The sequence below is a fragment of the Sturnus vulgaris genome, chromosome 18, assembly GCF_052056855.1.
Source record: "Sturnus vulgaris isolate bStuVul1 chromosome 18, bStuVul1.hap1, whole genome shotgun sequence".
Lineage (NCBI taxonomy): Eukaryota > Metazoa > Chordata > Aves > Passeriformes > Sturnidae > Sturnus > Sturnus vulgaris.
The window spans coordinates 11,026,353-11,053,450 of record NC_142260.1 but is presented as its reverse complement, the minus strand read 5'-3'; the positions used below and the strand labels follow the sequence as shown (position 1 = coordinate 11,053,450).

Here is a 27,098-nt window from a genome sequence, read left to right as displayed (position 1 = left end):
AACTTGGTGTGCAGCAGAACAATGTTTTACCCTATCTTGATGGAGGATGGAAGACAGAATGTAAAATGCTTTTTCTAAAAATAAAACTAGCAGGGAAGTATAAGTCTTTAGAGTAGTTCTTAGTTTTAACTGGAAGGTTTTTATTATATATATTTTTATTATAAATGCATTTCTTCAGAAAAATTGGCTTAGCTCATACTTTAGAATGTGGGGGTGGAAATCCTCAAGTCCTGGTGGAGTTGGATTGGTTTGCTCTTCAGCAGAAGCCTTTTCCCTTTCTCCCTCGTGCCTGCTGTACCATCTCGGGTAAGAGGATGAGATTGGTGCTGCTGCCTGCGGGCACGGTGTGCTGCAGGGAGTCCCGAGTGCCAGCTCTGTGCCCTGTGTCACTGAGCTCGGGCTGCACAGAAGCAAAGGTGGGCACGGGGCAGGCTCAGCACGCTCCTTCCTCTTCTTAGGGTGATCCAGCTCCTCTCAGAGTACCTCACGTTCCCCTCTGGAGGATCTGGCCGAGACACGGTGGCCTGTCTAAGGTGCCTAAGGCTAGCAAGGACAATCCAGGACCCTGGTTGCTGGGGTTTAATCTGACTCAGCGCTGTGTGATGGGGCAGACCCCGATCTCTCCATCGCTGTCCGGGCGCGGCCTGCGGGGGGCTCTGGTTGGGGCCGGGCCCTGCTCCTCTCTCGGCCGCCCCAGCGCCGTTCGTGCCCGCTCGGCGTCGGCACAGCGGCCCCTCAGTCCCCTCATCCCCTCAGCCTCGCTGCCCGGGGCTCGCCCGCTGCCAGCGGGGGCGGCCAGACGCTCGCCCCGCCCCGCGGCCCGCCCTGCGCTGGGGCTGCGGCGCCGGCCCAGCCCCGCTCCGCGGCCGCAGGAGGGGCCGGGCCCGTCCGAGCCGGCGGCCGCGGCGGCTGCTCCGAGGGCGGTAAGGCGGGGCGGCCTGGCCTGGGGCGGCTGCTCTGCGGGCGGAGGGCGGCGGTGGGGCCGGGGGCGGCGGGCAGGGCCCGGGCCCGGCAGAGCCGAGCGGGCGCCGCGGCGGCTCCGGGCCCGGCCAGACGAGCTCAGCATCGCGTCCCCCCCGCTCCCCGTTCGGCCCAGCAACCCAGAGCCTCCCGTTGGGCTCATTGCTGAACCCCGGAGGTCCCGGGCCTTGCGAGGAGGGCCTGTGGCCGGAGCGGTGGGGATGGAGACGGTAACCTGTGTGCTCCCGGTAGTGATGGACCTGGCAGGGCCTCACACTGAACAGGCGGCCGAGGGGAAACAGCGGGATTTCACAGCATCCCTTTTAATGTGGAAGAGGGACGGGAGACGGGCTGCGGCTGATGTTGGGTTACAGGGTAAAGTAGGTTGTGATGTAGCAGGTGAGCAGAGGGAAGAGCAGAGTGCAGCGCTGCCTGAGGAGAGGCAGCCCGCGGTGTTTGTCGGGGCCCAGGCCAGGGGAGCTGCCAGGAGCTGCCTCATCCAGCGGGACAGCGCCGGAGCGAGGAGCAGCTGCTCCAGCCTTGTGTCTCTGTGTCTGTGTGTGTGTGTGTGTGTGCTCCAGGATAGCACGGTAAAGTTTATTTAGTGCTGGTGCGCTTCACGTGATTTGAGGACCTGTAATGAAAAGAAGCTGTGGAAAATGTTCTGTTTAAATTTTAATTCGCTGCGTTTTTCTCTTGCGTTTCTGTTTTCATTAAAAATAAATGCAAGGAAAGTGCCAAGAAGTAGACTTCGCTCTATTAAGAGTCAGAGTTGTTTCTGTGAAAGGAGGGATGATGATCATGCTTCTGGAAGAGGTATTGTCAAGCTTGTTTACCCAGTGGAAAGAGGATACGTTCTAGATGTGTTCTGGCAATAATAGCAGTAATCCATGAGAAAAGAGCAGACTATTGCAAACTGAACAACTAAACCAACAAGTGTGCCTGTTTACCTCATCTGCTGAGCAGTCATTTGGTGGAATGGCCCAGGAGTTCTAATACCTGCCCACATAGCTGAAATAGGATTTCTCTAAAACAAATGGTAATTAAATGAAACTTGGGCTGGGTTTGAGACTGTAGCTCTTGAGCTGCCATTTTATGGAAGGCAGCACTTGAGGGTGTAGTCTGCTTGGTAGGAATGATGGCCTTCTGGGCAAAGCTGGGGGTAGGAATCATCAGACTGATGGTCTTGTCATTTATCTTCTGTGAGTCCTCAAGTGGCTGAACTGAAACCTCAGTTTCCCCTCTGTAAGTGAGGTTTGTTATATTTCTGTGCTTTTCTCAGGGTAGTGAGGATAAAGAGCAGTGAGAGATTGCAAGGCACTAGGAAGCGTTGTGTGCATCAAAGACTTAAGTGGGGCTTGGTTGAGTCATCTTTGTAGTTCACATTTGACTTCAGAAGGATGCTGTGTGGAAGAGAATGGTTGGCAAGAACGACCATCTAGTCTGGATTGAATGTGGAAGCCTTTATGATAATGCTTTTATCCTAGCCAAATTCAACAACAGATTTCTCTCTCTCTCTTTAACCAGTCCTATTTTATATTGCAATGGTTGCTATGCATGTTTTTTCTCAGCCCCTTTATTAACAGAGCTCCTCATCCTCCATCTGGAGGTGGAGTGAGTCTAACAGTACCTGTACTGATGCCTGTGTGCCAGGGGTGTTCTCTTGTGCCATTTATCCCAAGCTTTTCATGCTGTTTTCTCTTCTAAAATAGAAATGACACAGTGCTGTGGGCAAGTGTTGCAGGCTGTTGTCTCTCATGCATCAAGCAAGATGATGATCCTGAGTCATTGCTGTAGAGCAAAACTGTTCCTTACATGCCCTGAGCTTTCCATCTGTCCTGAGGAATCACATTGTGCAATCAGTTTAAGCACTGGTGGAGCAGGCTTAGTTATTACAGCTGTTATATGAAAATAAATCTCAGTGCTGCATTTTATATTTCTATACTGTTGCTTGCTTCTGCTGCATCCTCTTCAGTCTAAGTTTTTGATGCTGTATTTTCTCTCAGTAGCTGTGGGGTGCCTCTGGAGAGTGTCTTTCTTGCTGAGAACTTGGTTTATTTCAAAATGTGAAAGTGAGGATGGTGGGATGCTAGGGGAAAGAGGAAGTTGTTTTTCCAGGAGCTTTCTTGCATTTTGAAAGCAGACTCTTCCTGACTCCCACTTCACAGAACATCTAAGTTATTTAATTTAGAGACATCATATGCTCTCAAAGAGATTTCTGTAAAATTAAAGCCTGAGCAGCAGTTTCATACATGATTAGTTTTCAATGGTGGATGCAGAAATTAGATTCTTTATAGGGAAATCTGAGAATGAAATAAGTGAAGATAAGGAACAGTGAGACTTGGTTTTCTACTGGTAATTTCTTCAGTATAAGTTTGGGTACACTGCAGGTATCTGCAATATGATATAAATATCCTTTAATATGTAATGTCTAATAAACCAGGATTTTAATTGCTATAACTCTTCTTTACTGTCTTAATTGAAAAACCCGAACAACTGTGATATTTTATGCATAAATCAGGACTCTTGGATGTAATGAAAATATGGAAATAGAATTTTATATTAATTTCTCTGTAGCTCTTTTGCTGCTTATTAATGCTTTTGGATGGCTGAGAGGGAAGTTTTTAAGTTGTGAGCAGTTGGAATATGTTATGTTCAGGAAGATTTATTGCTGTGTAGTAAGGAGATGTTGTCTCATAATCTTTTGTAAAACATGTTTGCAATATTGTTCTGAAGGTGTTTTTCATGGTTCTCTTAAAAGCAGGAAAGCAGTGCTAGGAAAGAAAACAATGTCTTTTTCTCTCCTCTGTATCATTATGGCAAGGGAACAGTTTGAGATTTTTGAGAACTGACTAGGACTGCAGATTAAATAAATGGTGCTGTGTTGAAAGCATCCCATTTTGTGGAAGATGGGAAATGAGTCACCGAGTCCAGGTCCCCTGCCATTAGGGGGATGACATCATATAACTCCTCATAAGAATTCTTTCATTCTTAAGTTTTTTTTCTTAATCAAGAAGACTCCTGGTGATGTTTACCCACTCAGTCGTGTCAGAAAACGTTTATTCATTCCCTTTTCCATATTTTTTCTTTTTGTAAAGAACCAACTGAAAATGTCTCAGAATCCTGACAAGTTAAATTCAAGTGAAGAAAAATTGAGTGGTTTGGAGGATGATCAGGAGGAGAACTTGGACAACTCGGATCAGTCTGTCCGAAAAAGAATACGACAGAGTGCTCCAGGGTCACACAGAGATGAGACACCAAAGTGTAAGCAAAACTGCTTTATGAAATACAGTAAAAAAATGGTCAATTCTGTAATTGTTAGAGTCAATCCTACTGTTTTAGAGCATTCTATTCAAGTTTGACTGTCTTGCAATTAAATACAGAGTGACTCTTGATGATATGTCTTTGAAACTGTAACACTTTTCTCCCCATTTTCTTTTTGTTTTCCTAATTGTACACCCAGTGTGTACATTTCCTTAATTGTACACAATGACCATGTTGCTCTGAGCCACATATATCCTAAATATCCTGGTGTGTTTGTGCTCTTGGAATGGATAAACACCACCCCGGTGTGCTCCAGCTAAACTGACTCTGCTGTTGGTCTTATCAGCTGAACCTTCTGCATTGCTGCAGCCCCTGTTCCTACTGCAGGGCAGAAAGGGCTGTTATCTACAAAGGGATGTCCTGTCAGCCCCCTCACAAGATGGATGGAAAGTTGCATATTTAGTACTAATATTACTTCCATGTAAGCAGGACTGCATATTTTTCCTAAGGCATATTTTTCTTTGCCATTCTACTTTTAACATGAAGGTGCAAATGCAAATATGGGAGCCAATATTTCTGGCAAATCTGTAGATAAAACCAAGGGGAAGTTTTCTGGCTCCAGGGATTCAATGCAAAGAAGCAGAAGTGCTCAAAGTTTTAAATTTTTGTAGGGAGTGGCTCAGCAGTAAGATGTTGTTTGTTGCATTCTTTTTATTTTTTAATTGTGTTTGTTATAACTTGAGGTTTCAGGTGGTGTTTAGTGTCGTGCTACTCAGAGGAGGTGTTCTGGGGGAGTTTCTGTTCCTGTGCCTTGCTGGGTGCCTGGTAGGAAATGGGATGTTTGTATGGAGAGGGGCTCTGAACACGTGGAAGTAAAAAGCATGGCACAGTCTAGCACTGCACTGTGCCACAAAGAAGTGGTTTGGTCTCAAGCCCTTCCCTCGTGTAAGGGAGCAGGTATGAGAATGAAGTGATGTAACTGAGGAGAAATCTTTGGCCAATGAGAGAGTTTTAGCTCTCCCCACTGCTGGAGTGAAGTCATTTGGCACTCAGACAAGAGCACTGTGAGCTTTGCTGTCTGCTGGTTCTTCTCAGAATATCAATCCTTGCTGTGTTCCCAGAGTCACTGTGCAAAGTTAAGCTCCAAGCAGAAGAAAATAAGGATTTAGGAGGGCTACATGAACAAAGCAAGGTATTAATGAAAAATGAGCACACTGGAACCCAGCTGCATGAACTCAGAAGAGCTCTGCATGGCAGACAAGTGATGGACACTTACTTTTGAAAGACCTTTTCTATGTAATTACTTAAGTCCAATCAACATGGATTATCAAATGAGGTGGTCATAATAGTTTGCCTGAAACATTTCTCCAGGAGCCCAGCCTATGAAGATCCCTGCTTGGTTTCTTTCACTTTGGGATCAGTATGTTGCTCCTGTGCCTTGACTGTAGCTGAAGTGAACAAATGGAATGGATCCATCAGGGCACCAACTCTTTCACTACCCCAGGGCCCAGTTTGAGGCTGCTGGCCCGTCCTGGTCAGTCCCAAATACCTGCCAGGGGAAGAACTCTTAAGGATTGCTGCTGCCACTGCTGCTGCTGCTGTCCTCTATTGTTTGGGTGATGGCCTCTGGGGGAAAAAAGAGTTTGGAGGAGTGCCATTTGCACTGGAAGTAGTGAGAATAATTAGCTACTGGTGTGCTGCTGCTTAACAGTGATGGTGATTGTTTGTTGACTGCTTTAATGATGAAATCACTTCCTTGTAAAAATGAAATGGCAATATCTGCACAATACTTGTGGAAGTAGTATGGTGAAAATACTGCTATTTGTAATTATTTCTTCCTACAGCATGGAGAAAGATGCCAAGATGCTATTAAGCCATCCTAAAGAAGTATTGGTTTGTGTGGGGGGGTTTTGTTTGGTGATGGCTTTTAAAAGAGCTTGATAGAAGCAAGTGACATACTGAGCCCAGAATATCAACTGGGATCCACTCCCTGGTTTTCTTAAATACTCCAAACCTGTGTCATCCACCAGATGGGAAAGGAAGGGAAGGAAAGGAGAAAAATCTTCATCTGATGCTGTCATTTGACCCTGTGTACTGTCAATAAGCTGGAAAGAGTCCAAAAGACTCTTTCTGCAGGCTTTTGTTGAGAACTGTCTGACAGTGTAATTGATGTTGCAGCCAGTCCCTCTCGGCCTGTGTCAATAGAAGAGCTCATGGAGACAGCAAAGGGAGTCACTAACATGGCACTGGCACATGAAATTGTGGTGAATGGAGACTTCCAGATAAAACCAGCTGAATTGCCAGAGCACAGGTAAGGTTGGTACCAAATAGGTACCTAAATAAAGTTGTGTTTGTAGAACTGCAGAGCAGCTCTGGGGGATCAGATAAAGGCTCTGGCTGGTGTCTTGTCTGGCAGTGTGTGGGAGGAGGTGGGAAAGAATATAAGCAGAAGGTGGTAACTGAGCAGTTCTGCTTCCCTAGGTGTGTGTGTGTGTGTGAAAGGTGAATCCCTTGGATTAATTGGACATGTGTGGTGCAAATCCCAGAGTGCTGTGGTTTCTGTTGTGTCCCCTTGCCCCAGGACTGAGGCCACAGCCTTCTCAGTTCCCCAGTCTGGCTGCAGATGTAAGAAGTGCTTTTAGCAATTTTTAAGCTTCCACTGCCTGGGAGAGTAAGATGAAACTGATTATTTTAGCTTTTCTGTCTGTTACTTTAGGGATATTTTAGGAAGAGATTCCTGTGTTTTATTAGGTTAGTCCTTGCTCCTTTCAGGTTTGAAGCCTTTCCTTCTCTGTGAGTAATTGTGTGCCCTGCTGAGAGGGGAGAGGGAGAACAGAGGAACCTTCATGTTCTGTTCCTCTCTCTTACACAGCAAGGTGTGGCTGGCGGCCTCCTGGCTTGATTTGGGAAGGGGTGCATATCCCATGCAAGGAACTGGTCCCCACTGGGGCCAGTGTTGAAGTTACACCTGGTGTGAACAGGAACTGTCAGTATTTTGAATTCCACTGAAGCAGTGGAATTAATTTGTTTTTTTATACAAACTGATTTGGGCCTTATCTCAGAGTAGGTGCAATACTTATGTAGTGAAACAGAAGATTTTGTGTAAGGGAAGTTACTTAATTTCTGTTAGATTTACTAATGAATTTTATGTAGTTGAATTTATTTTACTTAGTGGGGCCTTTAAAAGGAACGTGAACACTGGTCTTCTGAAGACAAAATGTAATTTTTGCCATTTTTGTTTTCTTCCAGTTACCTAGATGTAGCATGTGATAAATACTTTGAAGGATTTTAATTTGTAGCCCCCTTTGCTCGTGGGTAACTCTGTATTAGGACATAAGCCATTCAAAACCCTGTGTCCAGTTTTTCTTGCTTCTCTAACTTTAAATGATGGATGTCTGTTAATCATCATATAGTTATTATTATATTATATTCATATTATTACATGCTGTGCTTCAGGAGCTGCAGATTATCTTTGTAAGGTATCATATCAGAGATCAGTATCATTCTTTTTAACATGTCTATTCACAGCTTAGAGAAGAAAGTCAGAGATATTGTACATAAAGCTTTCTGGGATTGTCTGGAAGCTCAGCTAAAGGATGACCCTCCAACATATGATCATGCAATTAAGCTATTGGGAGAAATTAAAGAGGTAAGATGTTGTGATATGAAGGGAAATGATTAAATTTGAGTAGCTGCACTGATACGAATGAGCAAAAGTGGTTGGAGTTTGGCTTTTCATAAAAAATCCTCATGTTCTTTTTCATTACTTTGAACATATACAAGCTGTATAATCCTAGAGGAGAAATTTGAATATAAAACCAAATGCAAAACCATGTAAGGTGATTAACAGGTAAGCAATACCAGTTCCATAATTCCAGGCTTCCCTCGTGTTATGGCACTGATGTTAGTTATGGAATCAGTGAGATGCTCCAACACTGGGCTGATAAAATCAAGCACAGCAGTCTGAAGTATGATCTGTGCCACAAAGGATTTGCCTCTTAGTAACTTCACTATCACACAGTGTGAGGTGAAACATTTGGAGTTGGTGAGTGGTAGTTAAAGAAATGTTAAAAATTAAAAAAATTTCAACGATTTAGTTGTTTAGATAAGAATCCCTGGTGGTGTTCAAGGCCAGGTTGGATGGGGCATTAAGCAGACTGGTTTAGTGGGAGGTGACCCTGCCCATGGCAGAGGTTTGGAACTAGGTGATCTTTAAGGTCTCTCTGACCCAAACCATTCTAGGATTCTATAATTCTGTAGGAGGTGGTTCAGTAGCTGTTTTGATCCTTACAGTCTTTGATTATGTAGAACTAATGCACTGTTAAAAACTTTCCATTTCAGAGTCTTCTGTCTTTCTTGTTGCCTGGTCATACTAGACTGAGAAGCCAGATTACAGAAGTTCTTGACCTGGATTTGATAAAACAGGAGGCAGAGAATGGGGCCCTTGACATTTCTAAGTTGGTCAAATTTGTTATTGGGATGATGGGGACTCTCTGTGCTCCAGCTCGAGATGAAGACATTAAGAAACTGAAAGATATTAATGAAATAGTTCCTCTTTTCAGGTACTGAAATGTGTTTATTAGCCACGTTCAGAGTCCCTTAAATAATTTTAGGGGTTGAGGGGGCAGCTTGCAACTCTAGAAAGAAAAGAGTGATAGGGAAGAGGACATAGCTGTGGGTATGAATGGGAGAGATGCTGCAGGAGTCATTAACAAGGACTATCTCTGATCTGGTGAGTTGGAGTATATTTATCTGGCTCCTGCATGTCACTGAAGGACATTTGCTTAAATGTCAAATGCAAATGAGCTTTAAGGTAGCAGATGAATAGTCAATTTGTATCAGAATTGAATGTCAACAGCAGAAGGTGAAAAAAGCACACAGGAGCTTAGGGGAAAAGCATTACTGGTTTCCAACCAGTTTGTCCCTTCCTCCCAGTTTGAGCTCTCTTTACTCCACTCCCTGTGTAATTCCCTGCCAGTTCTAAAGGGACTGTGTGTTCCACATCTGGGAGCATCCAGGCTTCTGCTTTGCCACCAAGTTCTCAGTGGAACAGCTCAAGGTCTCAATAGCTGGGAGCAGCTTCATTAACCTTGCTGTTTTCTAATTTGTAAAGGTTCCAGGAGTTCAGGACTGACTTGGCAGAAATATTGCCAGCAGGAATTAGGTTGCTTTGAAATTAAGGTGTTTTTCTTTGGTGTTTATTTGTTTGTTTTTTGTTTTTTGCCCCTTGGGTCTGATTATTCACTTCCCACTGAGGTTAGTTTTTCCAGGTTGCCAACAGCCATGGCATGCAAGCTTGGAAACCCAGATATCTTTTCATGTACAATATTTCACATCCTGGGAGATAAAATCTATGGAGCTAGTGAAGTTAATTCCATGGAGGCTTTTTTACAGGAGAGCAAGATTTGTTTCCTACTTGGAAGAGGCACATGCATGCATGTACATGCTTGCTTCAGCTTTCTCTGTCTCATGCTCTGAAGTTGTTAAGCTGTTACTGTTTCCCATGCATGTTTTTTGCTCTTTCCTTAGACAATCTGTAATAAATCTTGTAAACAGCACCTCTGAAACATCTGCAACCTTGAATAACTTTTTCTGTTTGTTTGTTTAGAGCAATTTTCTCTGTATTAGACCTAATGAAAATGGATATGGCAAACTTCGCTGTCAGTAGTATTAGGCCAAAATTAATGCAGCAGTCTGCTGAATATGAAAGAAAGAAGTTTCAGGAGTTTCTTGAGAAACAGCCAAGTATGACTTTGTTCCTTTCTTTCTTCCCCTCTGACCTCCCAGTAAACTGTGTGTCTTTGCTTGTAGATCATGAAAAGAGCTCAGATATTTTTATAAGTTCTAGAATTCATATGGTAAATGACAGCTTGTGCCCCAAAACTATGGTTAGAAAAAATCTGCCAGAACAATAGTTCTGCCCGTGGTACATTCAGTTTAATTTCAATACAGGGTAGGGCATGATTACCCAGCATCATCATCTCACCTCTGATTTCCTGTAGCTGTGTGGTTTTGTTTTAGACGTTCTGCTTGATGCAATAAATGAAATGCATGTCATACCTGATATCATGGGCATTAGTCATAGTAACTAACGGGATTGTTTGGAAATTATTGGTGGAAAAACCTAACTTTGAAAAGGAATTTTCTTAACAGGATTTTTTCCCCTGCTCTTCCAGATTCTTTAGACCTTGTCACAAAGTGGTTGCAAGAAGCAGCAGATGATCTTGCCAAGCTGGGACATGAAATGTTGCCTCCCCACTGTGGTGATGGTGCTACTGGTGGAGCTTCTGCCTTGTGCTTCACTGCTGTACAAAATCAGGCCTATCTGAAGCTCCTGAAGTGGGATCACATGAACAGGCCTTTTCCAGAAGTAGGTATTTAACAGAAAAAATTGGTTCTGTGCTTGTTCCACTCCTCTATTCCCAGGACACAGCAGAAGCTGTTTGGATTTATAGCCTTGCAACGCGTACAGTACTAAACCATTGATCCCTGACTGGGACATCTGGCAGCTCTAATAGGTGCTTGTCTTTCAGTGCTGAAACCTGCTTAGCTGGAAAAGAGGAGTCAATGCTTTTCATTGTGCTCCTGGTGCTGGCCTGCTGTTCCCTGTGCCTTTGCTGCTGCTGCAGTGTCCCCTCCCAGCCCTGCAGTCTGACTCCATGCTGTGCTGGCTCCCTCCCTCCTTGCAGACGGTGCTCATGGACCAGACGCGCTTCCTGGAGATGCAGCTGGAGCTGGAGCAGCTCCTGGTGGTGGGGACAGTGCTGCTGGTCACGTTCAGTGCAGCAGGCCCAGCACTCATCGATGTGCCTGGATTCGCTGAGAAAATCAAAACCATCGTCAAGGTGCTGCTGACAGGAATGCATCTTCCGTGAGTATGGCACGGTCCTGCTCTCAGGGGCAGGAGCAGCTCTGCTGTCACCCTGGGGAATGAGCAGTTAAGCATTTTTCTGGCTGGGGACTGCAGGAAGTGCAAAGGAGGTGATGAGGGCTTTCTATGAGCCCAGGCTGACAGCTTTTCTTAGCTTACTCACACAGAACTATCTTTTCTTGCTTGCTCTTTCGTTATTTGTACAAGCTGCTTTTTTCAGTGTTTTTCGTGGTTCCAGGCTGGTACAGGAGAGTGCCAGCAGCTGCCTCTGCTTGGAGTTTGGGCTAGACTCCCCAAAAACCTGAGTGTGGCACAGTGAATGAGCTGCCTGCAGATTTAGTGATTACTCTACACCTACGGGTTTTGTTTTAGTCACAGCTGTCCTCAGGCAGAAAGTCAGCTCTTATGTGTATGAATTGTTCAGGCTTGAAGTCTTGAATGTCCTACTTCCTTGCTTTAGATCTCAGCTTCATTTTTCATGTATATATAATTATAGTATTATAATTGACATTATGCTTTTCCACTACATTTGATAAATAAGGCAACTCTACTTGAATGGTTTATTTTTAAAAAGTGGGAAAACACTGAGTAACTAATACAGTTATGCTGTACCTCATGTTTTCTAGCTCCTTTAACCTGAAGGAATCCCTGGCCACCGTGGGTGAGAAGGTGTGTGCTGAAGTGAACAGCTGCCTTTCCCAGCATGGCTTTACCCCATTCTCAGCTGAGAGGGAGGCTGTGCTGAAGGGACAGATCCAGGCGGTGGCCAGCCCAGATAACTCCATCTGCAAGCTCATAGGTGGGTCTGGAGAGTGCTCTGCTCTCCCTGGCTGTGCAACGGGGGCTGGAGGGTGTGCAGGCTCCTCTTTGCACCTTGTTTCCACCTTGTTTCCACCTTGTTTCCACCTTGTTTCCACCTTGTCTTTCCACCTTGTCTTTCCACCTTGTCTTTCCAAGATGCTGACCATTTTCAGGCTTGTTTCATTTTACATGAGGTTAGCTGTTTCTGATTCACAATCTGTTTTGAAAACAAACCAAACCCATTTTTTTCCAGATTCTCGAATTCAAAAGTTTCTGGAGAATTACCTTGCATCCAGTCACCAGAAATCATTGCCTGCCATTCCTGGAGGATTAGGCCCTATTCAGAGGGAGCTGGAGGAGATTGCTGCCAAGTACATTCGTCTTGTCAACTACAACAGAATGGTCTTCAGCCCTTACTATGATGCAGTGCTTGGCAAAATACTGACTAAGGAAGAATCCCAAATTGTAGGGAAGTCAGAAGAATCATAAAACCAGTCTGTGTGCTACCAATACAGTATTGTCAGCTATTAAATAAAACTTGTACCAATATTTGTCTAGGAAAACAGCTTTCCATGTAAATACTGGTTCCTTTTAACCCATGAGTGGTGACTGATGAGGGAGATACAGGAGATACAAAAAGGTTTCTGAGGTAAAAGATGAAAGATGCATTTCTAATATAATTATGCAACCGGGGGGGGATATCATAGGAGTTTTCTGGCTGCAATTTTTAGATTTTTGAGCTGATGATAGGTGGGGCAAGTTTAAGAACCAAACTTTGTATTTAAGTGGCTCATTTTAGGGCATTTAACTCTTTAATTTACAGTGAACTTAAGTTTAATTTATCCAGAGCTGATTAGCAATGGTTCTTCCCAGAAGAGGTGATTTGGAATTTTAAAAAAATCTAAAGAATTAATAAAGCTAAAATTCTAAAGAACTTTGCCAAAAAAACCACCAAGCCAAGCAGCACTTTACTGTAACATTATGGTGAGTATGGTAGGCTTCCTAGTTTTGTCTGTATTTTACTGCATTTTTAATAGCATTTTTTTGCTGTTTACCTGCAGATGTTACAAAATATAATATATTTTTGTAGCAAAATTTCTGGTTATTGGGTAACTGTCCTCTGCTATGTACAGTACTCCCAGAGGTGGCAATCTTATAGATTGCAGCTGTATTTATATCTTGTAAAGATTTCAGAAAGGGCAGAGCTAAAATGTTTTGATAAAAGTGGCATTTCTTACCTTTTTTTCCTAGTAATTTACTCCTTTCTAGGTGAAATACTAATTTTAAAGTAAATTGTCATTTGCAGACGGTGGATTTAAAGTGTGTGAAACTTTAGGCTGAAAATTTGGGGTTTTTTTAAAAACTATAACAGAAGATGGTTGCATATTCAGTCATGTCTTCAAAAATATCCAGGAAGTGTAGAGCACTGTGGGCATTATAAGGGATTTTAATGTACTTTGAGAGATGAATGGTTTGATGTTAGTTTGAATATACAGGGAATATTTTAGTAGATTTTTTCACTTTGTAGAGGTGTTTTTGAAACTTAGAATATTTGTAGGTCTTGAATTTAATGAGCTATGTGTTGTATAGAGGAGAAGAGCTCACTGATCTCACATTGCAATCTCAGGCTCAGCTTGGGAGGTAAGTGAAATTTTCCTCTGGTTGAGCACAACAGTGTATTACAGTAATCAATATTTGATGGCTTTATGAAAGCAAAGTTTGTAGTTACACACAGTAAGTGGCCCAAGTATGAGGTTGTCCAAACCAGAGCGTGCTGTCTTTAAAAAACAACCAACGAGGTATGTGAAATAAATAAACAAAGGGGTCCTTGTATTGCCAACAGGCAGGTTAATTTAGGAATCAGCCAAAGTAACAGAACTTGGAGAAGCACTTAATTATGATCCACTGTTGATGCCTCCCTTTCCAGTTTCCTTTGATTATCAGTGTGGATAAAGCTGCACCAACTTTGTGTTTGGAAGGGGATAGGAGAAATAAGACCTTATTTTCTATATTAGCCTATGCAACTCTAAACCAAATCTTTTCTCATTCATTACAAACCCCTTTCCTGAAGGGAAAAACCCAGCAAAATCCTGGGAGACTTCATCAGCTCAGACAAGTGATTTTTCTCTTGGCCAAATGCACTCAGCCAGCAAAATGAATGTCTTGAATCCTTCTAGAAGAACTCAAAAGTGAGGTTGGTTAGCCAGAGAAAAGGGTTCTGAGTAGGGTCTGTTTCATTGTTGGGATCAGTGAAGGATTCTACAAAGATCTTCAAGGCTGCTGCCTCAGCCTGCTGGGCTTTGCTCTGAGAGGAGGCTGTGCCTCCAACACAGCCCCGAGCTCTGCAGCTGCACCAACTCCTCAGCCTGTGCTGAATGAGCCACCAGAGCCATCACTGCTGGGGACAGCACCAGCACAGATAACCAAGGCAAAGCTGCCTTCAGCTTTGGTAAATGACAGCTGCACAAGTTACAAATTGCTGCTGTTTATTTATCTTTCAGCACCGCCTAGGAGCTGCCTTTAGAGGCAATTTCACTGACAAGAGTTAGATGAGTTCAGGGTGTGAGGAGGAACATAATGGTGAGACAGGTACCTAGAAAAGCCCTTGAAAGGTGTGTGACTGATGGCAGAGTGAAGGGCACTGCTTTAGCAGTGGACAAAATCCTCACTGAGGAGAGGGCTGCTCCCAGGGCTGGGATTCAGGATTCAGGAGGGCCTGCTCCTGCCATGGCAGCAGGGACTGTGCTGCCACCAGTGCTTGTATTGCCTGCAGGGTCCATGCAGGGAATCCCACCTCTCCTCGGGATGGGTTTGATCCCAAGCCTTCACATAGCAGAAAAATCCTAGAATGAGGCAACAGAGTGCAGTACTCACCTGTGGCTCCACTCTCACCTCCAGGGCCCACACAGAAGGAAGAAATTCTCCTGGCACAGGTGCTGGGGACCGTTCAACAGGAAAGAGCTAAAGGAACTGCAATAAAAGCATGGTAATGATTCTCCCAGGTTGTTCTTAACGGGAGTGTTTGACAAACATTTCCTCTACATCCTCTCTAAAAGAAACAGGGAGATGAAATTGAGTGGCAGAACAAGGAGGACATTCCAGGATGGCTGGGGCCACCCCATCTCCATGTGCAGGTGCTGCTTCACCCTTTGCCTTGGCAGAGAGGAGCCCTGCCTGAGTGGGAATGACTTTCATTTGCCCCAGGCTCTGACTGTCCCGTAGTCCAAGGGGTTCTTAGGATCTTATCAGAGTGCAATTCCAAACAGCCAATTCCAAGTGAAAAGCTGAAGTACACATAGAAACTGCTTGGAAAGCTCACATAGTGTTTTTTTAAGCTTGTTTGAAGATAACAAGTGCAATGATGTAGCTGATTATTAACATTTAGCTTTGTACACTACATGGAAGACCAGTGCAGGGATCCAGGACCAGGCTGTGTGAGCCAGTGCTCCTGGACTGGCCACACTGAACTGAGTTAGTCTCACAAGGCTGTCTTCAAACAGTCCTGGAATTACAAGCCAAAGTGTGCTGTATCCTCTAGAAAATGGAAACCAAGCTCATTCTAATATGTATGCTCTGATCCATTTCCTGTGGCGGTATAATTAGCATTGCTTTTGAAGTGGCTGAGTAATATTTAAGAAGTACCTTGTTGTGTTTGAATAAAATGAGAATGAGGCATGATGTTATGGATATCCTTTTATTTTAAAGGAATGTTTTTTTGTTGGTTTTTTTCTTTTTTTAAATTTTCAACTACAAAACAGATTCCTTACATTCTGCCATAAATAAAAACGAACAATAAGGCAGGACACTACATGAACAAACTGAGAACAACTGTTTTCCAGAAAATGTGAATTAAAAATGCTTCACAAGTATAAGCCATCCAGTTTTTAAAATAAAACTGTTGAAAACCCACAAGAGTTCAAGTGGTAGATGTGTACACCCTCGAAGAACAAAATACAGTTTTGACATTTTGCACTTTTGGTTTTGAAAACCGAGTTTTGTTCAGAGCACATTCTAAGGTTGTTCGGGCTGTTTTCAGATCAAGAACCACATGGGAGAAGAGGCACCACAGTAACAAAGCCATTTTCAAGGATTTTTTTGTTTGCAGCTGTCCCTTTTAAATGCTTGACTTTTAAGAGACTGATTCAATGCAAGTCTTTGTCTGTCACAGCAGAACTCCAAACTTGTTTCACCGGATTCTCTTTTGCTGCCGTGCTCTGTAAATGTCATGTACAGGGGGAACTACAGATCCTTTCTCCTCATCATCATCAGAATCCTCGTGTGATCTCTTCACAGCCTTGTTGAGAATGGTGTTGTTTTCCACAGGTCCATTGCCTTCCACAGCTATTTCAGGCAGGCCGCCCGTGATTATCCGTACAGCTTCATCAACAGCTTCACAAAGAGACACAGAACCACTCAGTGGGTGACACTCACACCCCTGACCAGCAACCAGCACCCCAGCAGGGACACCCAGAGACACCTCGGGGACACTTCTGCAGCATAAGACACTTTTCCTGCCCTGTTCTACAAACTCTGAGCTGTGGTGAACACCAATTATAAAGGAAATGCTGCTGCTCCAGCCGGAGCCCTCCCTCTACACAGGAATTTAGGTCATTTGAGAGCTTTAATAAAACAGGAAGGCCTTTTGGGAATCAGGGTAACTAGTTCATGATTCACCAGAAAGGCTGCAGAGCAAGTCAGTTTCTGCTTCTCAACAGAGGAAGCCTCAAAAATACCCTGTATAATTTAAATAGATATTTTAGTTTCACTCAAAGAAATTAAATCCTACATTTCTTTCTCTGTGATCATTTTTTCCTTTAACCAGGGGGGTGAAGAGTAGCATATTATCATCTGCTGGAAGGATCTGTGCTGTTTCTCTGTTCCAGAACTCTCCTTCCCTTCTTTGCAGGAGCTCAGAAAGCTCTGCCTGCAGCTTGTGCTCAGGCACTGCAGCAACCTGCACTCAGAGTTATCCCACCAATGACCTCAGCATTCTGCAAATTTGTAACTAAATGTTACAGCTGCAATTCTGCTGGAAATGCTGCCTTTATAAAGGGTATTCACAAACTCTTCATTTCTTTCTTTCAACTGATATCACCAACATATTAAAAGAACAGCTGATGATTTGCAATTTTTTGACTTTTTGTTACCTCCCTTCAGGTAAATGTGCAAACATCTCTATGCAGATTCCAGCCCAATCTCCTCTGCTCTTAGACACTAATTACAATCTGTAAATGAGGTCTGGGTTTTAGACAGCAATATCCATATGTAAACCCAAGTCTTATGCAGCACTAGCACAGCCTCCAGAGAGGACAAGTGACTTACTGTCTGGCAGTTTGCATCTTCTGAATATCTCCATGAGCTCATCCACTTGAACAAAGGGACCCTGATTTGTTACCAAGGGGAAAAAAAAAGTTTAGAAAGTTATTTTCAATAGAGTGATACACACTGTGGTTCTGTCATGACAGAATGTCTTCCACAGCTTTCTGAAATGTTCAGAGTTCTTTAAAACAAACCTGAAAACAAATAGGAGGTGGCAGGAGCTTCATGAGAACGACAGCTGCTGGTGGAACAGGAAATACCCCGCCTGGGACAGGATGTAAACCTGGAGCTGTGGGGAGAAAAGCTGGGTGAAGCCAGTGCAAGACAGCTGGACCAGAGCTGCTTTTGCACTGCATTGTTATTTGATACAAGTAATTAGTACCCTGTTCCCTTTGCCTCTGCTAATTCCATATTGTACACGCAGCCATCTGCCCTGTGAGCAGTTTGTGGAACAGCTTATTACCATTTACCAGACCCCAAACTCCTTGTACTTCTTTCCAAGTGACCTCGGCATTAATTAAAACACCCATGCCTTTAGCAACCCAGTGAAATGACAGCCTAGGAGTTAAGTACAGGTTTAGGTGACTGAGGAGTAGGAAAGCCTCTGATTAGGCTGGCTGAACACCCAGGCTCCTAACTCGCCACAGGTGAAACACAAGCACTTCCCAAAGCCTGACTTACGTGCTAAGTGCCTTGGCTGAAATGGAATCATCTGCTGAGTGTCTGGTTTGGGATATTCAGGTTTCCTGTCGACTTCATCCTTGAGGACAGGCACGATAGAAGGTGCAACCACAGGGTCTGGAATTATTGCTGCTAGCTTGGCACGGGAGACATCCTGTGAAAGCCAATTAGAGAGCGTTGAACTTGGCAGGATCACATTGCTTGCTTCAATTACAGAACAAAACCTCACTCTGCACCAGTCACTTATTCTCACTTTGTCTTCATTATCATTTCTGACGTTCTCTTACAAGACCATCTGGGCAAAACTTGCACATTTTAATCCTACAGTGTCCCAGCTGGGAATGGAAACACTCGTTTCTGTTACTGAATGGGACCGTGTTTGTCATTTTTGACCAGCTCCTTTTTTAGGTTCAGAGGATTTAGGTGAACAGGTGCAGACCACTAGGCCTTCACAACTATCATTTCTCCCTCATTTCATTCCCTAGATTGCTTTATCTGGAAAAGAAGTAAAGCATAAGGCAGTCAGCAGGCATGCAAAGCATCAGTTCAAACAGGATTATGTTTTGGCATGTTCCAAGCAGCAGGACTCAGCCCCAGGCCTGCACCACCTTAGGTACACACTGCTCTGCATGCACTTAGCAAAATGTACTTGCTTGTAAGCTCACATCTAACTTCAAAATAACTTTGCCCCCAGTGCATTCAAAGATAATTATTCAGTGGCTCAATGTGAATCTGATTTCCACCTATCAGATTATTTTTCAGCTCTGTGATGGCCAACAATACAGCTGCTTTGTTAACTCTGGCATCTGTATTTCTCATAAATTACTTTTCTGTGTAAGAAGTAAGCAGAAACTGAGGCACTGTTTTAGAGGCATGGATTGAGGGCTCTCTTCGTGTCCATGAAAATGGCAATCAGCTGTTTCTGCTTCTCTGGCAGCCTTAAAGAAATCTAAACCAACATCCTGTTCTGTTCTAATGATTCCTCAAAGTGTTAAATGGCAGAAATAGTAAAAATACATGTGGTTAGAAACAAAACAGGAGACCATCAGATACAGGGGTCTGGCCTAGACTTTGAACTCCACATGGCAGCACCAAAGCACTTCAGCCCTAAGAAACAACTGAAAAAAAAGGCAGCCACTGATCCCTGCCAGGAGCTTTCCTCAGCCATTCACAGCAAACATTGGGGCTGCAGCAAGTGGGGTTTGATGCAGCTCCCAGTGAAGTCAGGGGAGCTTTGCAACCTCAGAGCAGAAGGACAGCCACCCATATTTCACACAGGTGACCTGATCCTACAAATTTCCCAAAGAATGTTGGCTTCTGAAGGAGCTCAGGTGTGAAGTGGAGGCCTGTAGCTGCATGGTGATGGCATTAACACACCGACCTTTCCATGGAAAGATGAGAGGCAACCAGGAATTCCCAAAGCTGCAGGTGTTACTGATGGTTCTGCTTTACCTGCTTTTCCAGCAAGGGGAAGGACTGTAAGGCAAGTCCTAAACAAGGAATTGCTCAAAATTCCTAGGACTGAAAAGAACAACAGTGAACTGTTCTTACCTTATAACCAAGGGCCTTCAGCTCGCTGGCAGAACAAGGGTACAGATCCATGAACTTGTACCTGTCCACCAGCAGAGCTGTTTCTTTGCCCTCATATTCTTCCTTGAACGCTGTAAACCTCCGTTTCTCCACTTTCAGGATGCTGGCCAGATCCCCAATGTTACTTTCAAAGGCTAAAAACCGAGCCCAGATTTCCCTGGAACAGAACAGGGACACTGAGAGTTACTGAGGGAGGAAGGATTGCTGAGCACAACCCAATTCAAACCACACAAGAGGGCAGACCCAAAGGAGGCCACCTGGGAGTGCATGGCCATTTCTGTTATTTACTTTAGATGCATCTGAAATAGGCATTACCCTCCCAGTGCCTTCTGCATTTCTGTAAGAGCTTTCAGTCTGGTGGACTGCAAAGGAATTTGTTACAGAAAGGAAATGATTGCTGGTGTCAAGGACTTCAGCATTTGAGGTGAGCTTTTATCAAACACTGCTCATCCAGTACACAGAGCTTCACTCTGATGCTGATATGGGAAGGACTTTTTACCATTTATCATGATCTAGTTCCTCTGCACAGACCAGCATATTCTAGCTGGCAAGAACACAACATGCAGTGCTTCAGAATTTTATACAGCCCAAAATATATAGTTACTGCTGATTTCTCCATGGAAAATCTCATATATAACTTAAGCAACATCTGACCATATTTCTGGACTTGATTCAACTTTCAATTTAGTTTTGGAGTTCACTTTTCAAGAACTTAAGCTTTTAACTTCTGGTGTTTTCTCACTTTCAAATCAGGCATGAAAGTATTTCTCACAAAGGATCAGAACTGAAGTGCAGAATGAATGTGCACAGCAGTGCCATATTTGATTCCTTAGTTTTGATGCTTTTGTCTACCAGAATAATAATGGTGAAGTGAGCCCTCAGACTGCAAGGCTTTGGTGAACATATTTTTTTTTGAGAAAGAAACTTAAAAAGTAGCAATGAAAATATGGCAGTGAGCAGTTAATCCAAGTCCTTTCTGGCTCTTTCCCTATTTTATTTTCATGGCTGGGAGATGCTCAGCACTCTCCTCAACAAATTCCTGACTCACCTTCTCAACTCAGACCACTGAATCCTTACTGTATAGGAGGATTTTGTGCTCTATCCCCAACAATCCTGCATCAATGAGGTTTTAAAGTCAATAAATAAATGAATTTCACTAGAAATGGGATAGGGACTTTCCCAAATCTGTCACAGTTGTTGCTATTTTGGACAGCATGAAGAGGGGAAGGAACATCTGTACCTAATTTTGTCCTGCTGTTCATGTTTCTAATTTCTTTGGGATATTTATGGTTGAAAGTGGTTATGTATCTTTTCCAGTGCAGTGAAACTGCTTTTGCAGACATACCCAGATTTCTCAGGTGGAAGGCTCCCTGAGGTTAAAACACGTTCAAACAAAACTCTTGTATTGTTGTCCTCTTTAAAAATAGAAAGAAAAAAAAATCACACTGAGTAAAATATGTTAAAGACAAGTTGAAAAAGACATCCATTCAAAGAGATGTGTACACTGAATTAAGTATAAGGCTGACTTTCATGGATTTGAATTTCAATAAATATAAAAAGAGATCTGAGTGCCCACATAAAACTTCACTGATGTTAAATTCCAATGTGAATTTATTCTTTGGAAGTCTGTTTTTATTGATAGCGACAAACAGATCCTAATACAGGTTCTTTTATAACAACACAGCTGTTGTTTGGCATTTCTTCAGGATTTCTGGGGGTTTTATCCATTTTCTTCAATTATCTCAATAGCATATGCTGGTAAATTTAAATCTGGCCTTTCGATTCATTATTTCCCTTTTAAATCATGGCAATATTAATATGCTTGTATAGTCCTCAGAAGTCCTCCCAAAATTATTAGACCTGGTTCCCAGCAGGCAGTCAGTCTTTGCACATTGCCAGCTGGGGGGATGGAGAGGTGGGTGGGTTTATTCCTAAACCTGCCCTGTGCATTGCACCACCTCTTACACTTACAGGTCAGAAATCCATTCTCCTGGGTTTCAGGAGTTCTTCTGGGTTATTAAAATAGAGCAATAAACTAGTGAGTTTTAAGATAATATTTTCTCATGGCAACCTACAGAAAGGTATTGTTAATATTCATGTAGATCCACAATAACTTAGTGCAAAATTAAATATACTTTAACTTGGATAAAATCTCACAGTTTACAGCTCACAGGAGAAAAAGCCCTCAAAATATTGAAACTCCTAGTGCTTGAAAAGCCCAGGTACTGCAGTCTGGCAGGAGATGAATGGTGCCTGGTGCTGCAGAACCCACACAGCAGCTGAGGTTCCTTTTCAAGAAGGCCATTCAGCCCCTGCCTCAGGGAATCCCACCCAGAGCCCTTCCACCACCACCTCCACCTCCTGCCCGGCTCTCCCCAGCCCCTGTGCTCTGCTCTTTCCACTGCAGCTCTCCAGCACCTCCCAAGCATGACTGATAAGCCCAGTGCTGATTTTATATCTTGCTCATCTCATCTCATCTCATCTCATCTCATCTCATCTCATCTCATCTACCTGGGGAGAACGAGTTTAAATTCATTCCAGTCAGGACCAGCTAATCCCTCACTCCTCTCATGCTGACTGTAAACTCCTTTAGATGTTTTTCCTCAGGATTCAGATTCCTCAGTGTATTTCCCACTGTAAACTCCTGCCCTGCCAGGGAGTTCCAGTTTGGAAAGTCCACTTTCCTCCCTTCAGGAGAATCCAGATTTAATGTCATCATACTTCTGGAGCTCCAGTACAGACAAACCAGCAGGTTTTGTGTTCAGATTAACTGCTGAGCTTCATGAAGAGGTTTCATTGCTCCTCAAGAAGAATTTAAATACCAAGAACTGGGCCTAAACTCACGGAGTAATGCTTCATTAGACCTCTCAAAGCTTAAAGCTTACCATTAAGGTGGGAAAGGTAGTCGATATATGCCAGTACATATTCTGGAATGTCCCCATATTTTTTCAGCCCTAGCTCAAAAATCTTAAAGGCCACAGACTTATCCTGCAAACAGTGGGGAAAAAAAAAAAAAGTTATTAGCTTCAGTGAGCTGTGCTCCCTCCTGACACTTGTTTAGGATCAGGGTGAGCACCTGTGGTTACCTTACTACAATAATACTCCATTAAAGCTGCAGTAACATAGACATGGTGGCGGGTCCGGGCATCCTCTCTCGCTTTCTTAAATATCGTCCTTCCGGATTTAATGCCTTCTGCTCGCCTTGCAAATTTCATGTACTGGATATAAACCTAAGGTGCACATTAATATTTAAATAGCATCAGTGCTAACAAAGCATACCAGGATATCATTAAGTTTTTTATTATGTCTGAAATGATCTTGACTCACAAAATACACAAATGAATCTTGGTAGAAACAAAGCTGTCTCGTGCCTCCGTGTTGTTTTGCTTTAAATACCGAGGCAAACCTTTTTGTGGATATATTTTTTTAATTAAAAGATGGAATACACCTAAGACTGATCCCATGAAAAGACAGTAGTTAACACAGAGATTTTTCAAGGAAGGGGAGGTAAGGAGATCAATGTCTTTCACCTAAGCTGGTGCCTTCAGAGAACTCAAGGCTTGTTGTAAAAATGGTAACTTTCCAACAGAGTTAAGGTGCCCATAAAGCCAAGGAACAGCCAAAAGGCCTGATGAAGCATTTTACTGTACATTACACCATCCAAGATACAAATCATCCTGCCTGCAAGTATTTATACCTGATCAAGGAAATAATGAATGCACTACTTAATTCAGCAGCCAATTTGTGATTTGCATTTCTTTGGGATTCAACTTTCTTTCACTCTGAATTAGATCACAAATAGCAGCATTCCTCAAGCAGGAGGAACTGGTACATGGTTTCCCACAAAATGTGCCTTTGGGAACCATTAGGATGTGTCTCTAAAGACTGGCAAGTGTCAGTAAATGGATACCTCTCCTCTGACACTCACCTGTTGTTTAGTGTTAGACTTCACACCTTCTTTTTCCTCCTCATGCTTTGTTGTGTCTGTTTATAACAAACTAAATAACTTTTTGAGGGCAGGTTACTTCTGACACCACTTGTTCAGCACTACCACAGCTGGCACATGGACAGTGTCACTTCAGCAGAGGTACAGCAACTCTGATACCTACATGGTGCATTACAGACTTATTCACAAGCTACATGGCCACAGGATGCTTATGAAATGTTTTATATTTTTAATCTTCATTCCTTGTTGTAAAAGACTGTGTAAAAGAGACAGAGGAGCAAAGTGCACACGACTCAGTGTATTTCAATGGATTAAAGACTGCAATTCTGCCACCTCAGTACTCCACCTGCTCCATCATCCCTGTGGCCCAAGGAACTCCTGTGAGTACTTCCCCACTCTGTACATGCACTGGGTGACAATCCACAGGAAGGTGGGGCCCTGAGGATGATCTTACCAGCGTGGGATCGATGTCCTCGATAGCCAGGAGCCGGTTGTAGATGCTGTGCACTTTCTCGTACTTCATGCGGCTCTGAGTGAAAGCAAACACAGACTGCTCAGTAACTGCCTTCCACATCCTCTCCCAGCATGCAAAACTCAAGCTGAAGACAAAACTAGAATTTTCCTGATTCCATTTTTTCCCTGTCTGAACACTGTGTATGTCAGTCCCTTTTCTCAGATACATATTCTGTCTTGTGCAGGCATTTTTTACTTCCCACATTAATTTCCCACTAATGGTTACCTACATGCTCTTCAGGAGTCTCTGAAGTCTTTTTCTAATGTAGTAATACTGCAGCAGAACTGCCATTGGAGATGTTTGGCATAAAAAGACTGTATCCTTTACCTCTAAGGTAATGTGCAGATAGGTAGGAATATAACCTTCTTAACTCCCCAACCTACACATTTCCAATAGCCCATTCTGTTCCCTGCCAGCTGCATTGTGCAGTCTTGAAAAGCCAGGACATAGCATACAGGAGGCTGCACAGAAAACCAAGGAAGGCTTTTTTCTCCTCTGTTGTCCTGAAGTTCTTCCTGCAAAGATTCTTTCATGATAAAATATGTGGGCAAACAGTACCCCACAGAGGACTCCACAGCCCTCATCTGACCAGTGGGAAACAGCCTTTATTCCTGGTGGAATAAAAGCCACTGGGGCACTGCTCCTTGTGCAGCCTGCACAGCAAGGTGGTGGCCTGGGCAAAGAGACTTCTCCAGAGAGCTGCAGCAAAGGTGGCTCCCATCTTCTGTCACAGCTGTGCCAACACAAACATCAACTCCCCAAGTATCAGACAGGAAAGGTGCCCTTGATGCCCATTTTAAAAGCGAAGAAGCTGATGCTCTGGGAAATGGAAATTTGCAAGCATTTCACCCTTATGATAATTTCAGAAATATAGGCAATATTGAAATGGAAAGACAGTAGATTTTCAAGACTTTTGTAGCTCATACTATGGGCTTTTCCTCTCCATTTTGTCAGCTCCATCTCAGAAACACTGAATGAGAATAAGGCTAGAAGAATTAGTAAATTAACTCTACAGAATTTTGTACTCAGTATGTTTCAAATAAATGACATTATTAATGGGAGATGTATTTGGATTTTAATGTCAGTACATCACTATTTTTGCTCACCTCTTCATAATCTGCATATGCAAAATAAAGAAGCATATTCTTCTTTAATAAAGTGCTGATCGCTCTTTCATAAATATTAGCAGCCTCATCACTGAAAAGTTTAGCATTGTTCATGTCCTGTTATAAAATAAGTATAATAATACAATTGTTCAGCATGTGTGACAATGAAGGCCAATTTATGGAATATCTTCTCTGTGTACAAGCCCCAGTGAATTTCCATTCAGTGCTCCAACAAAGAGATAATCATCTCCCCAGTACTTAAGGAATCACAAAATCAGGCTCAAAAAATCCCCCAGGCCTAAAACTGGCCGAGATTGAAACAATTTTTCACAATTCTTATCTAAAATGCAGACGTTTTTATTTCTTAAAATTTTTAATTTCCCCTCTTGAAAACTCTGAACATGTTACACCTATTTTTCACACCCCCCTCTTTGATTCTGAGGAACAAGTGACAGTACACCACGTCAAAGCAAGGAAATAAGAGAAAGCCAGTGGCAAGCTGCTTACCCCTTTCTCAGCCAGCAGCTTGCTGGACTGCTCGAGGTACTGAGCTGCTTCATACCAGATGTCTGGGTGATGGCCCAGCACCAGCAGACACTGCTCATAGGCAAACATCACTGTGGGAAAACATGCAAGAAACACTCCTTGGAAACGGTACCACCATTGTAACAACCCAAGTATGGAATGCAAAATTCATCAAATAAATCAGACAACGCCAACACTAATTGGCTTTGAATACAGTGATCAGTACTGCAGTTCTTTTGTATTGCCAGGAACTTCATGAACCACAGCCAGCAGCTTAAACCTGCCTTGTCCAGAGAGGAACAAGCACAGCTCACTCAAAATCAGCCATAAGATCAGGCTGCAATCTACTGTTTTCTGACCTGCACTGGAGGATCAGTGGCACACAACTATAGCACTGTATCTCAAAATCCATTTATTGCTTTCAGCTTGGCTTTAGCAAAATCTAGACTTGTTTACAATAAAAAAACACCCACACAATTCAAGAAACTTGATAACTTCTACTCCAGCACGATCCCTGAACACCAAATCACATCACGATTACGCTGGAGTTGAGCAATACAATTCTCTATGCCCTAGCCCAGCATCTAATTTCATTACCTCTTTTCGTTATGAGAGTTTGATCTTCTGTCCGTAGAGGGTTGCTCTTTTCCCACTGGATGTATTTCTTCCACATGTCCACCTGCTGGGCCTCCTGGGGGGTGTTTTGTGGGGGCACGGAGGGGGCGTTGCGGTCCAGCCCCTTCATCACTGTCTCGTATTCCTGAAACAGGAGCAATGCTTTGAAGAACAGATTCGAACATTTACTTTAGGTTATGCTTTCTAAAACAAATGGAAATATTTTAGCATACCAACCCTATTAGTCTGACATGCTTTTATATGAAGTAAGAACCAAGTTGAATGCTGGTTTATAGAATTAAACAGAAGAAAGAAAAGTCAACAGAAGCTTGTACCTTTGCCACACGTCGTGCATTCATATAATCTCTACTCCTGTCCTCGATCATTTTCTTGGCTAAGTGAATATTGATGCCCTGGAGAAGGGTGAAAAAAGGAATTGGGAATGTGCAATTTCACTTTGGACATAGTGAATTTTATTTTATACAGGAAAGAGCTTGAAAGGGGATGCAATAGTAGCAAGGACAAAGTTATTTTAAAATACCAATCCCAAAATATTTATTTCACCTAATAAATATACGGGCAAAAACTTTTATCAGAGGAGAAACTCATTACTAAAATTCAAGTGACCTGAAGCACCTTAGCTTATTTTTAATCACCTTCAAAAATACAGTGAACTTCACATGAACTGCTGTGGGTGAAAGTGGGAAGAATGTATTTGTGATTTACAATTTTGCTCTTAAATGATGGCCAGTGACAGCTCCCTGACTGAGAGCACATGAGCAATTTGATTTTCTTGTATAAGGAGTACCAGAGATTGATCTCCAGGCTCAAAGCTCTGCCCTCTCCTCTGTTCCTGAAGTAACTGACAGCTCTTAGAAGAGGTTCTGTGCAACACACACTCTGCCA

General features: G+C 43.1%; 2 protein-coding genes across 3 annotated transcripts in view; one reads left to right on the top strand and one right to left on the bottom strand.

Annotated features, from left to right (window-relative positions):
• Positions 1-838: 838 nt before the first annotated feature.
• TCP11L1 (t-complex 11 like 1) lies at positions 839-15,574 on the top strand. 2 transcript variants are annotated; one of them, XM_014884579.2, is made up of 10 exons: positions 839-923; positions 4,059-4,224; positions 6,403-6,535; positions 7,753-7,873; positions 8,566-8,786; positions 9,833-9,969; positions 10,401-10,594; positions 10,914-11,095; positions 11,722-11,894; positions 12,150-15,574. In XM_014884579.2, the coding sequence occupies exons 2-10, from the start codon at positions 4,071-4,073 to the stop codon at positions 12,383-12,385; spliced, it is 1,551 nt and encodes a 516-aa protein (XP_014740065.1). In that variant the 5' UTR covers positions 839-923; positions 4,059-4,070; the 3' UTR covers positions 12,386-15,574. The 2 variants fall into 2 exon arrangements, with proteins under 2 accessions (XP_014740065.1, XP_014740066.1); XM_014884580.2 differs by having other exon boundaries at positions 880-923; positions 6,407-6,535.
• A 2-nt stretch (positions 15,575-15,576) lies between these two features.
• Positions 15,577-27,098, bottom strand: part of CSTF3 (cleavage stimulation factor subunit 3) — a 48,222-nt gene continuing 36,700 nt past the window's right edge. The window contains exons 9-21 of the mRNA XM_014884576.2: positions 26,528-26,605; positions 26,175-26,337; positions 25,560-25,669; positions 25,053-25,169; positions 23,887-23,961; positions 22,573-22,716; positions 22,372-22,474; positions 20,832-20,901; positions 19,448-19,643; positions 17,897-18,050; positions 17,410-17,504; positions 17,219-17,279; positions 15,577-16,285 (exon numbers count right to left, since the gene is read on the bottom strand). Of these exons, the coding sequence (XP_014740062.1) occupies positions 16,083-16,285; positions 17,219-17,279; positions 17,410-17,504; positions 17,897-18,050; positions 19,448-19,643; positions 20,832-20,901; positions 22,372-22,474; positions 22,573-22,716; positions 23,887-23,961; positions 25,053-25,169; positions 25,560-25,669; positions 26,175-26,337; positions 26,528-26,605 (1,569 nt within the window). The 3' untranslated portion in view covers positions 15,577-16,082. The remainder of the gene's footprint in view (positions 16,286-17,218; positions 17,280-17,409; positions 17,505-17,896; positions 18,051-19,447; positions 19,644-20,831; positions 20,902-22,371; positions 22,475-22,572; positions 22,717-23,886; positions 23,962-25,052; positions 25,170-25,559; positions 25,670-26,174; positions 26,338-26,527; positions 26,606-27,098) is intronic.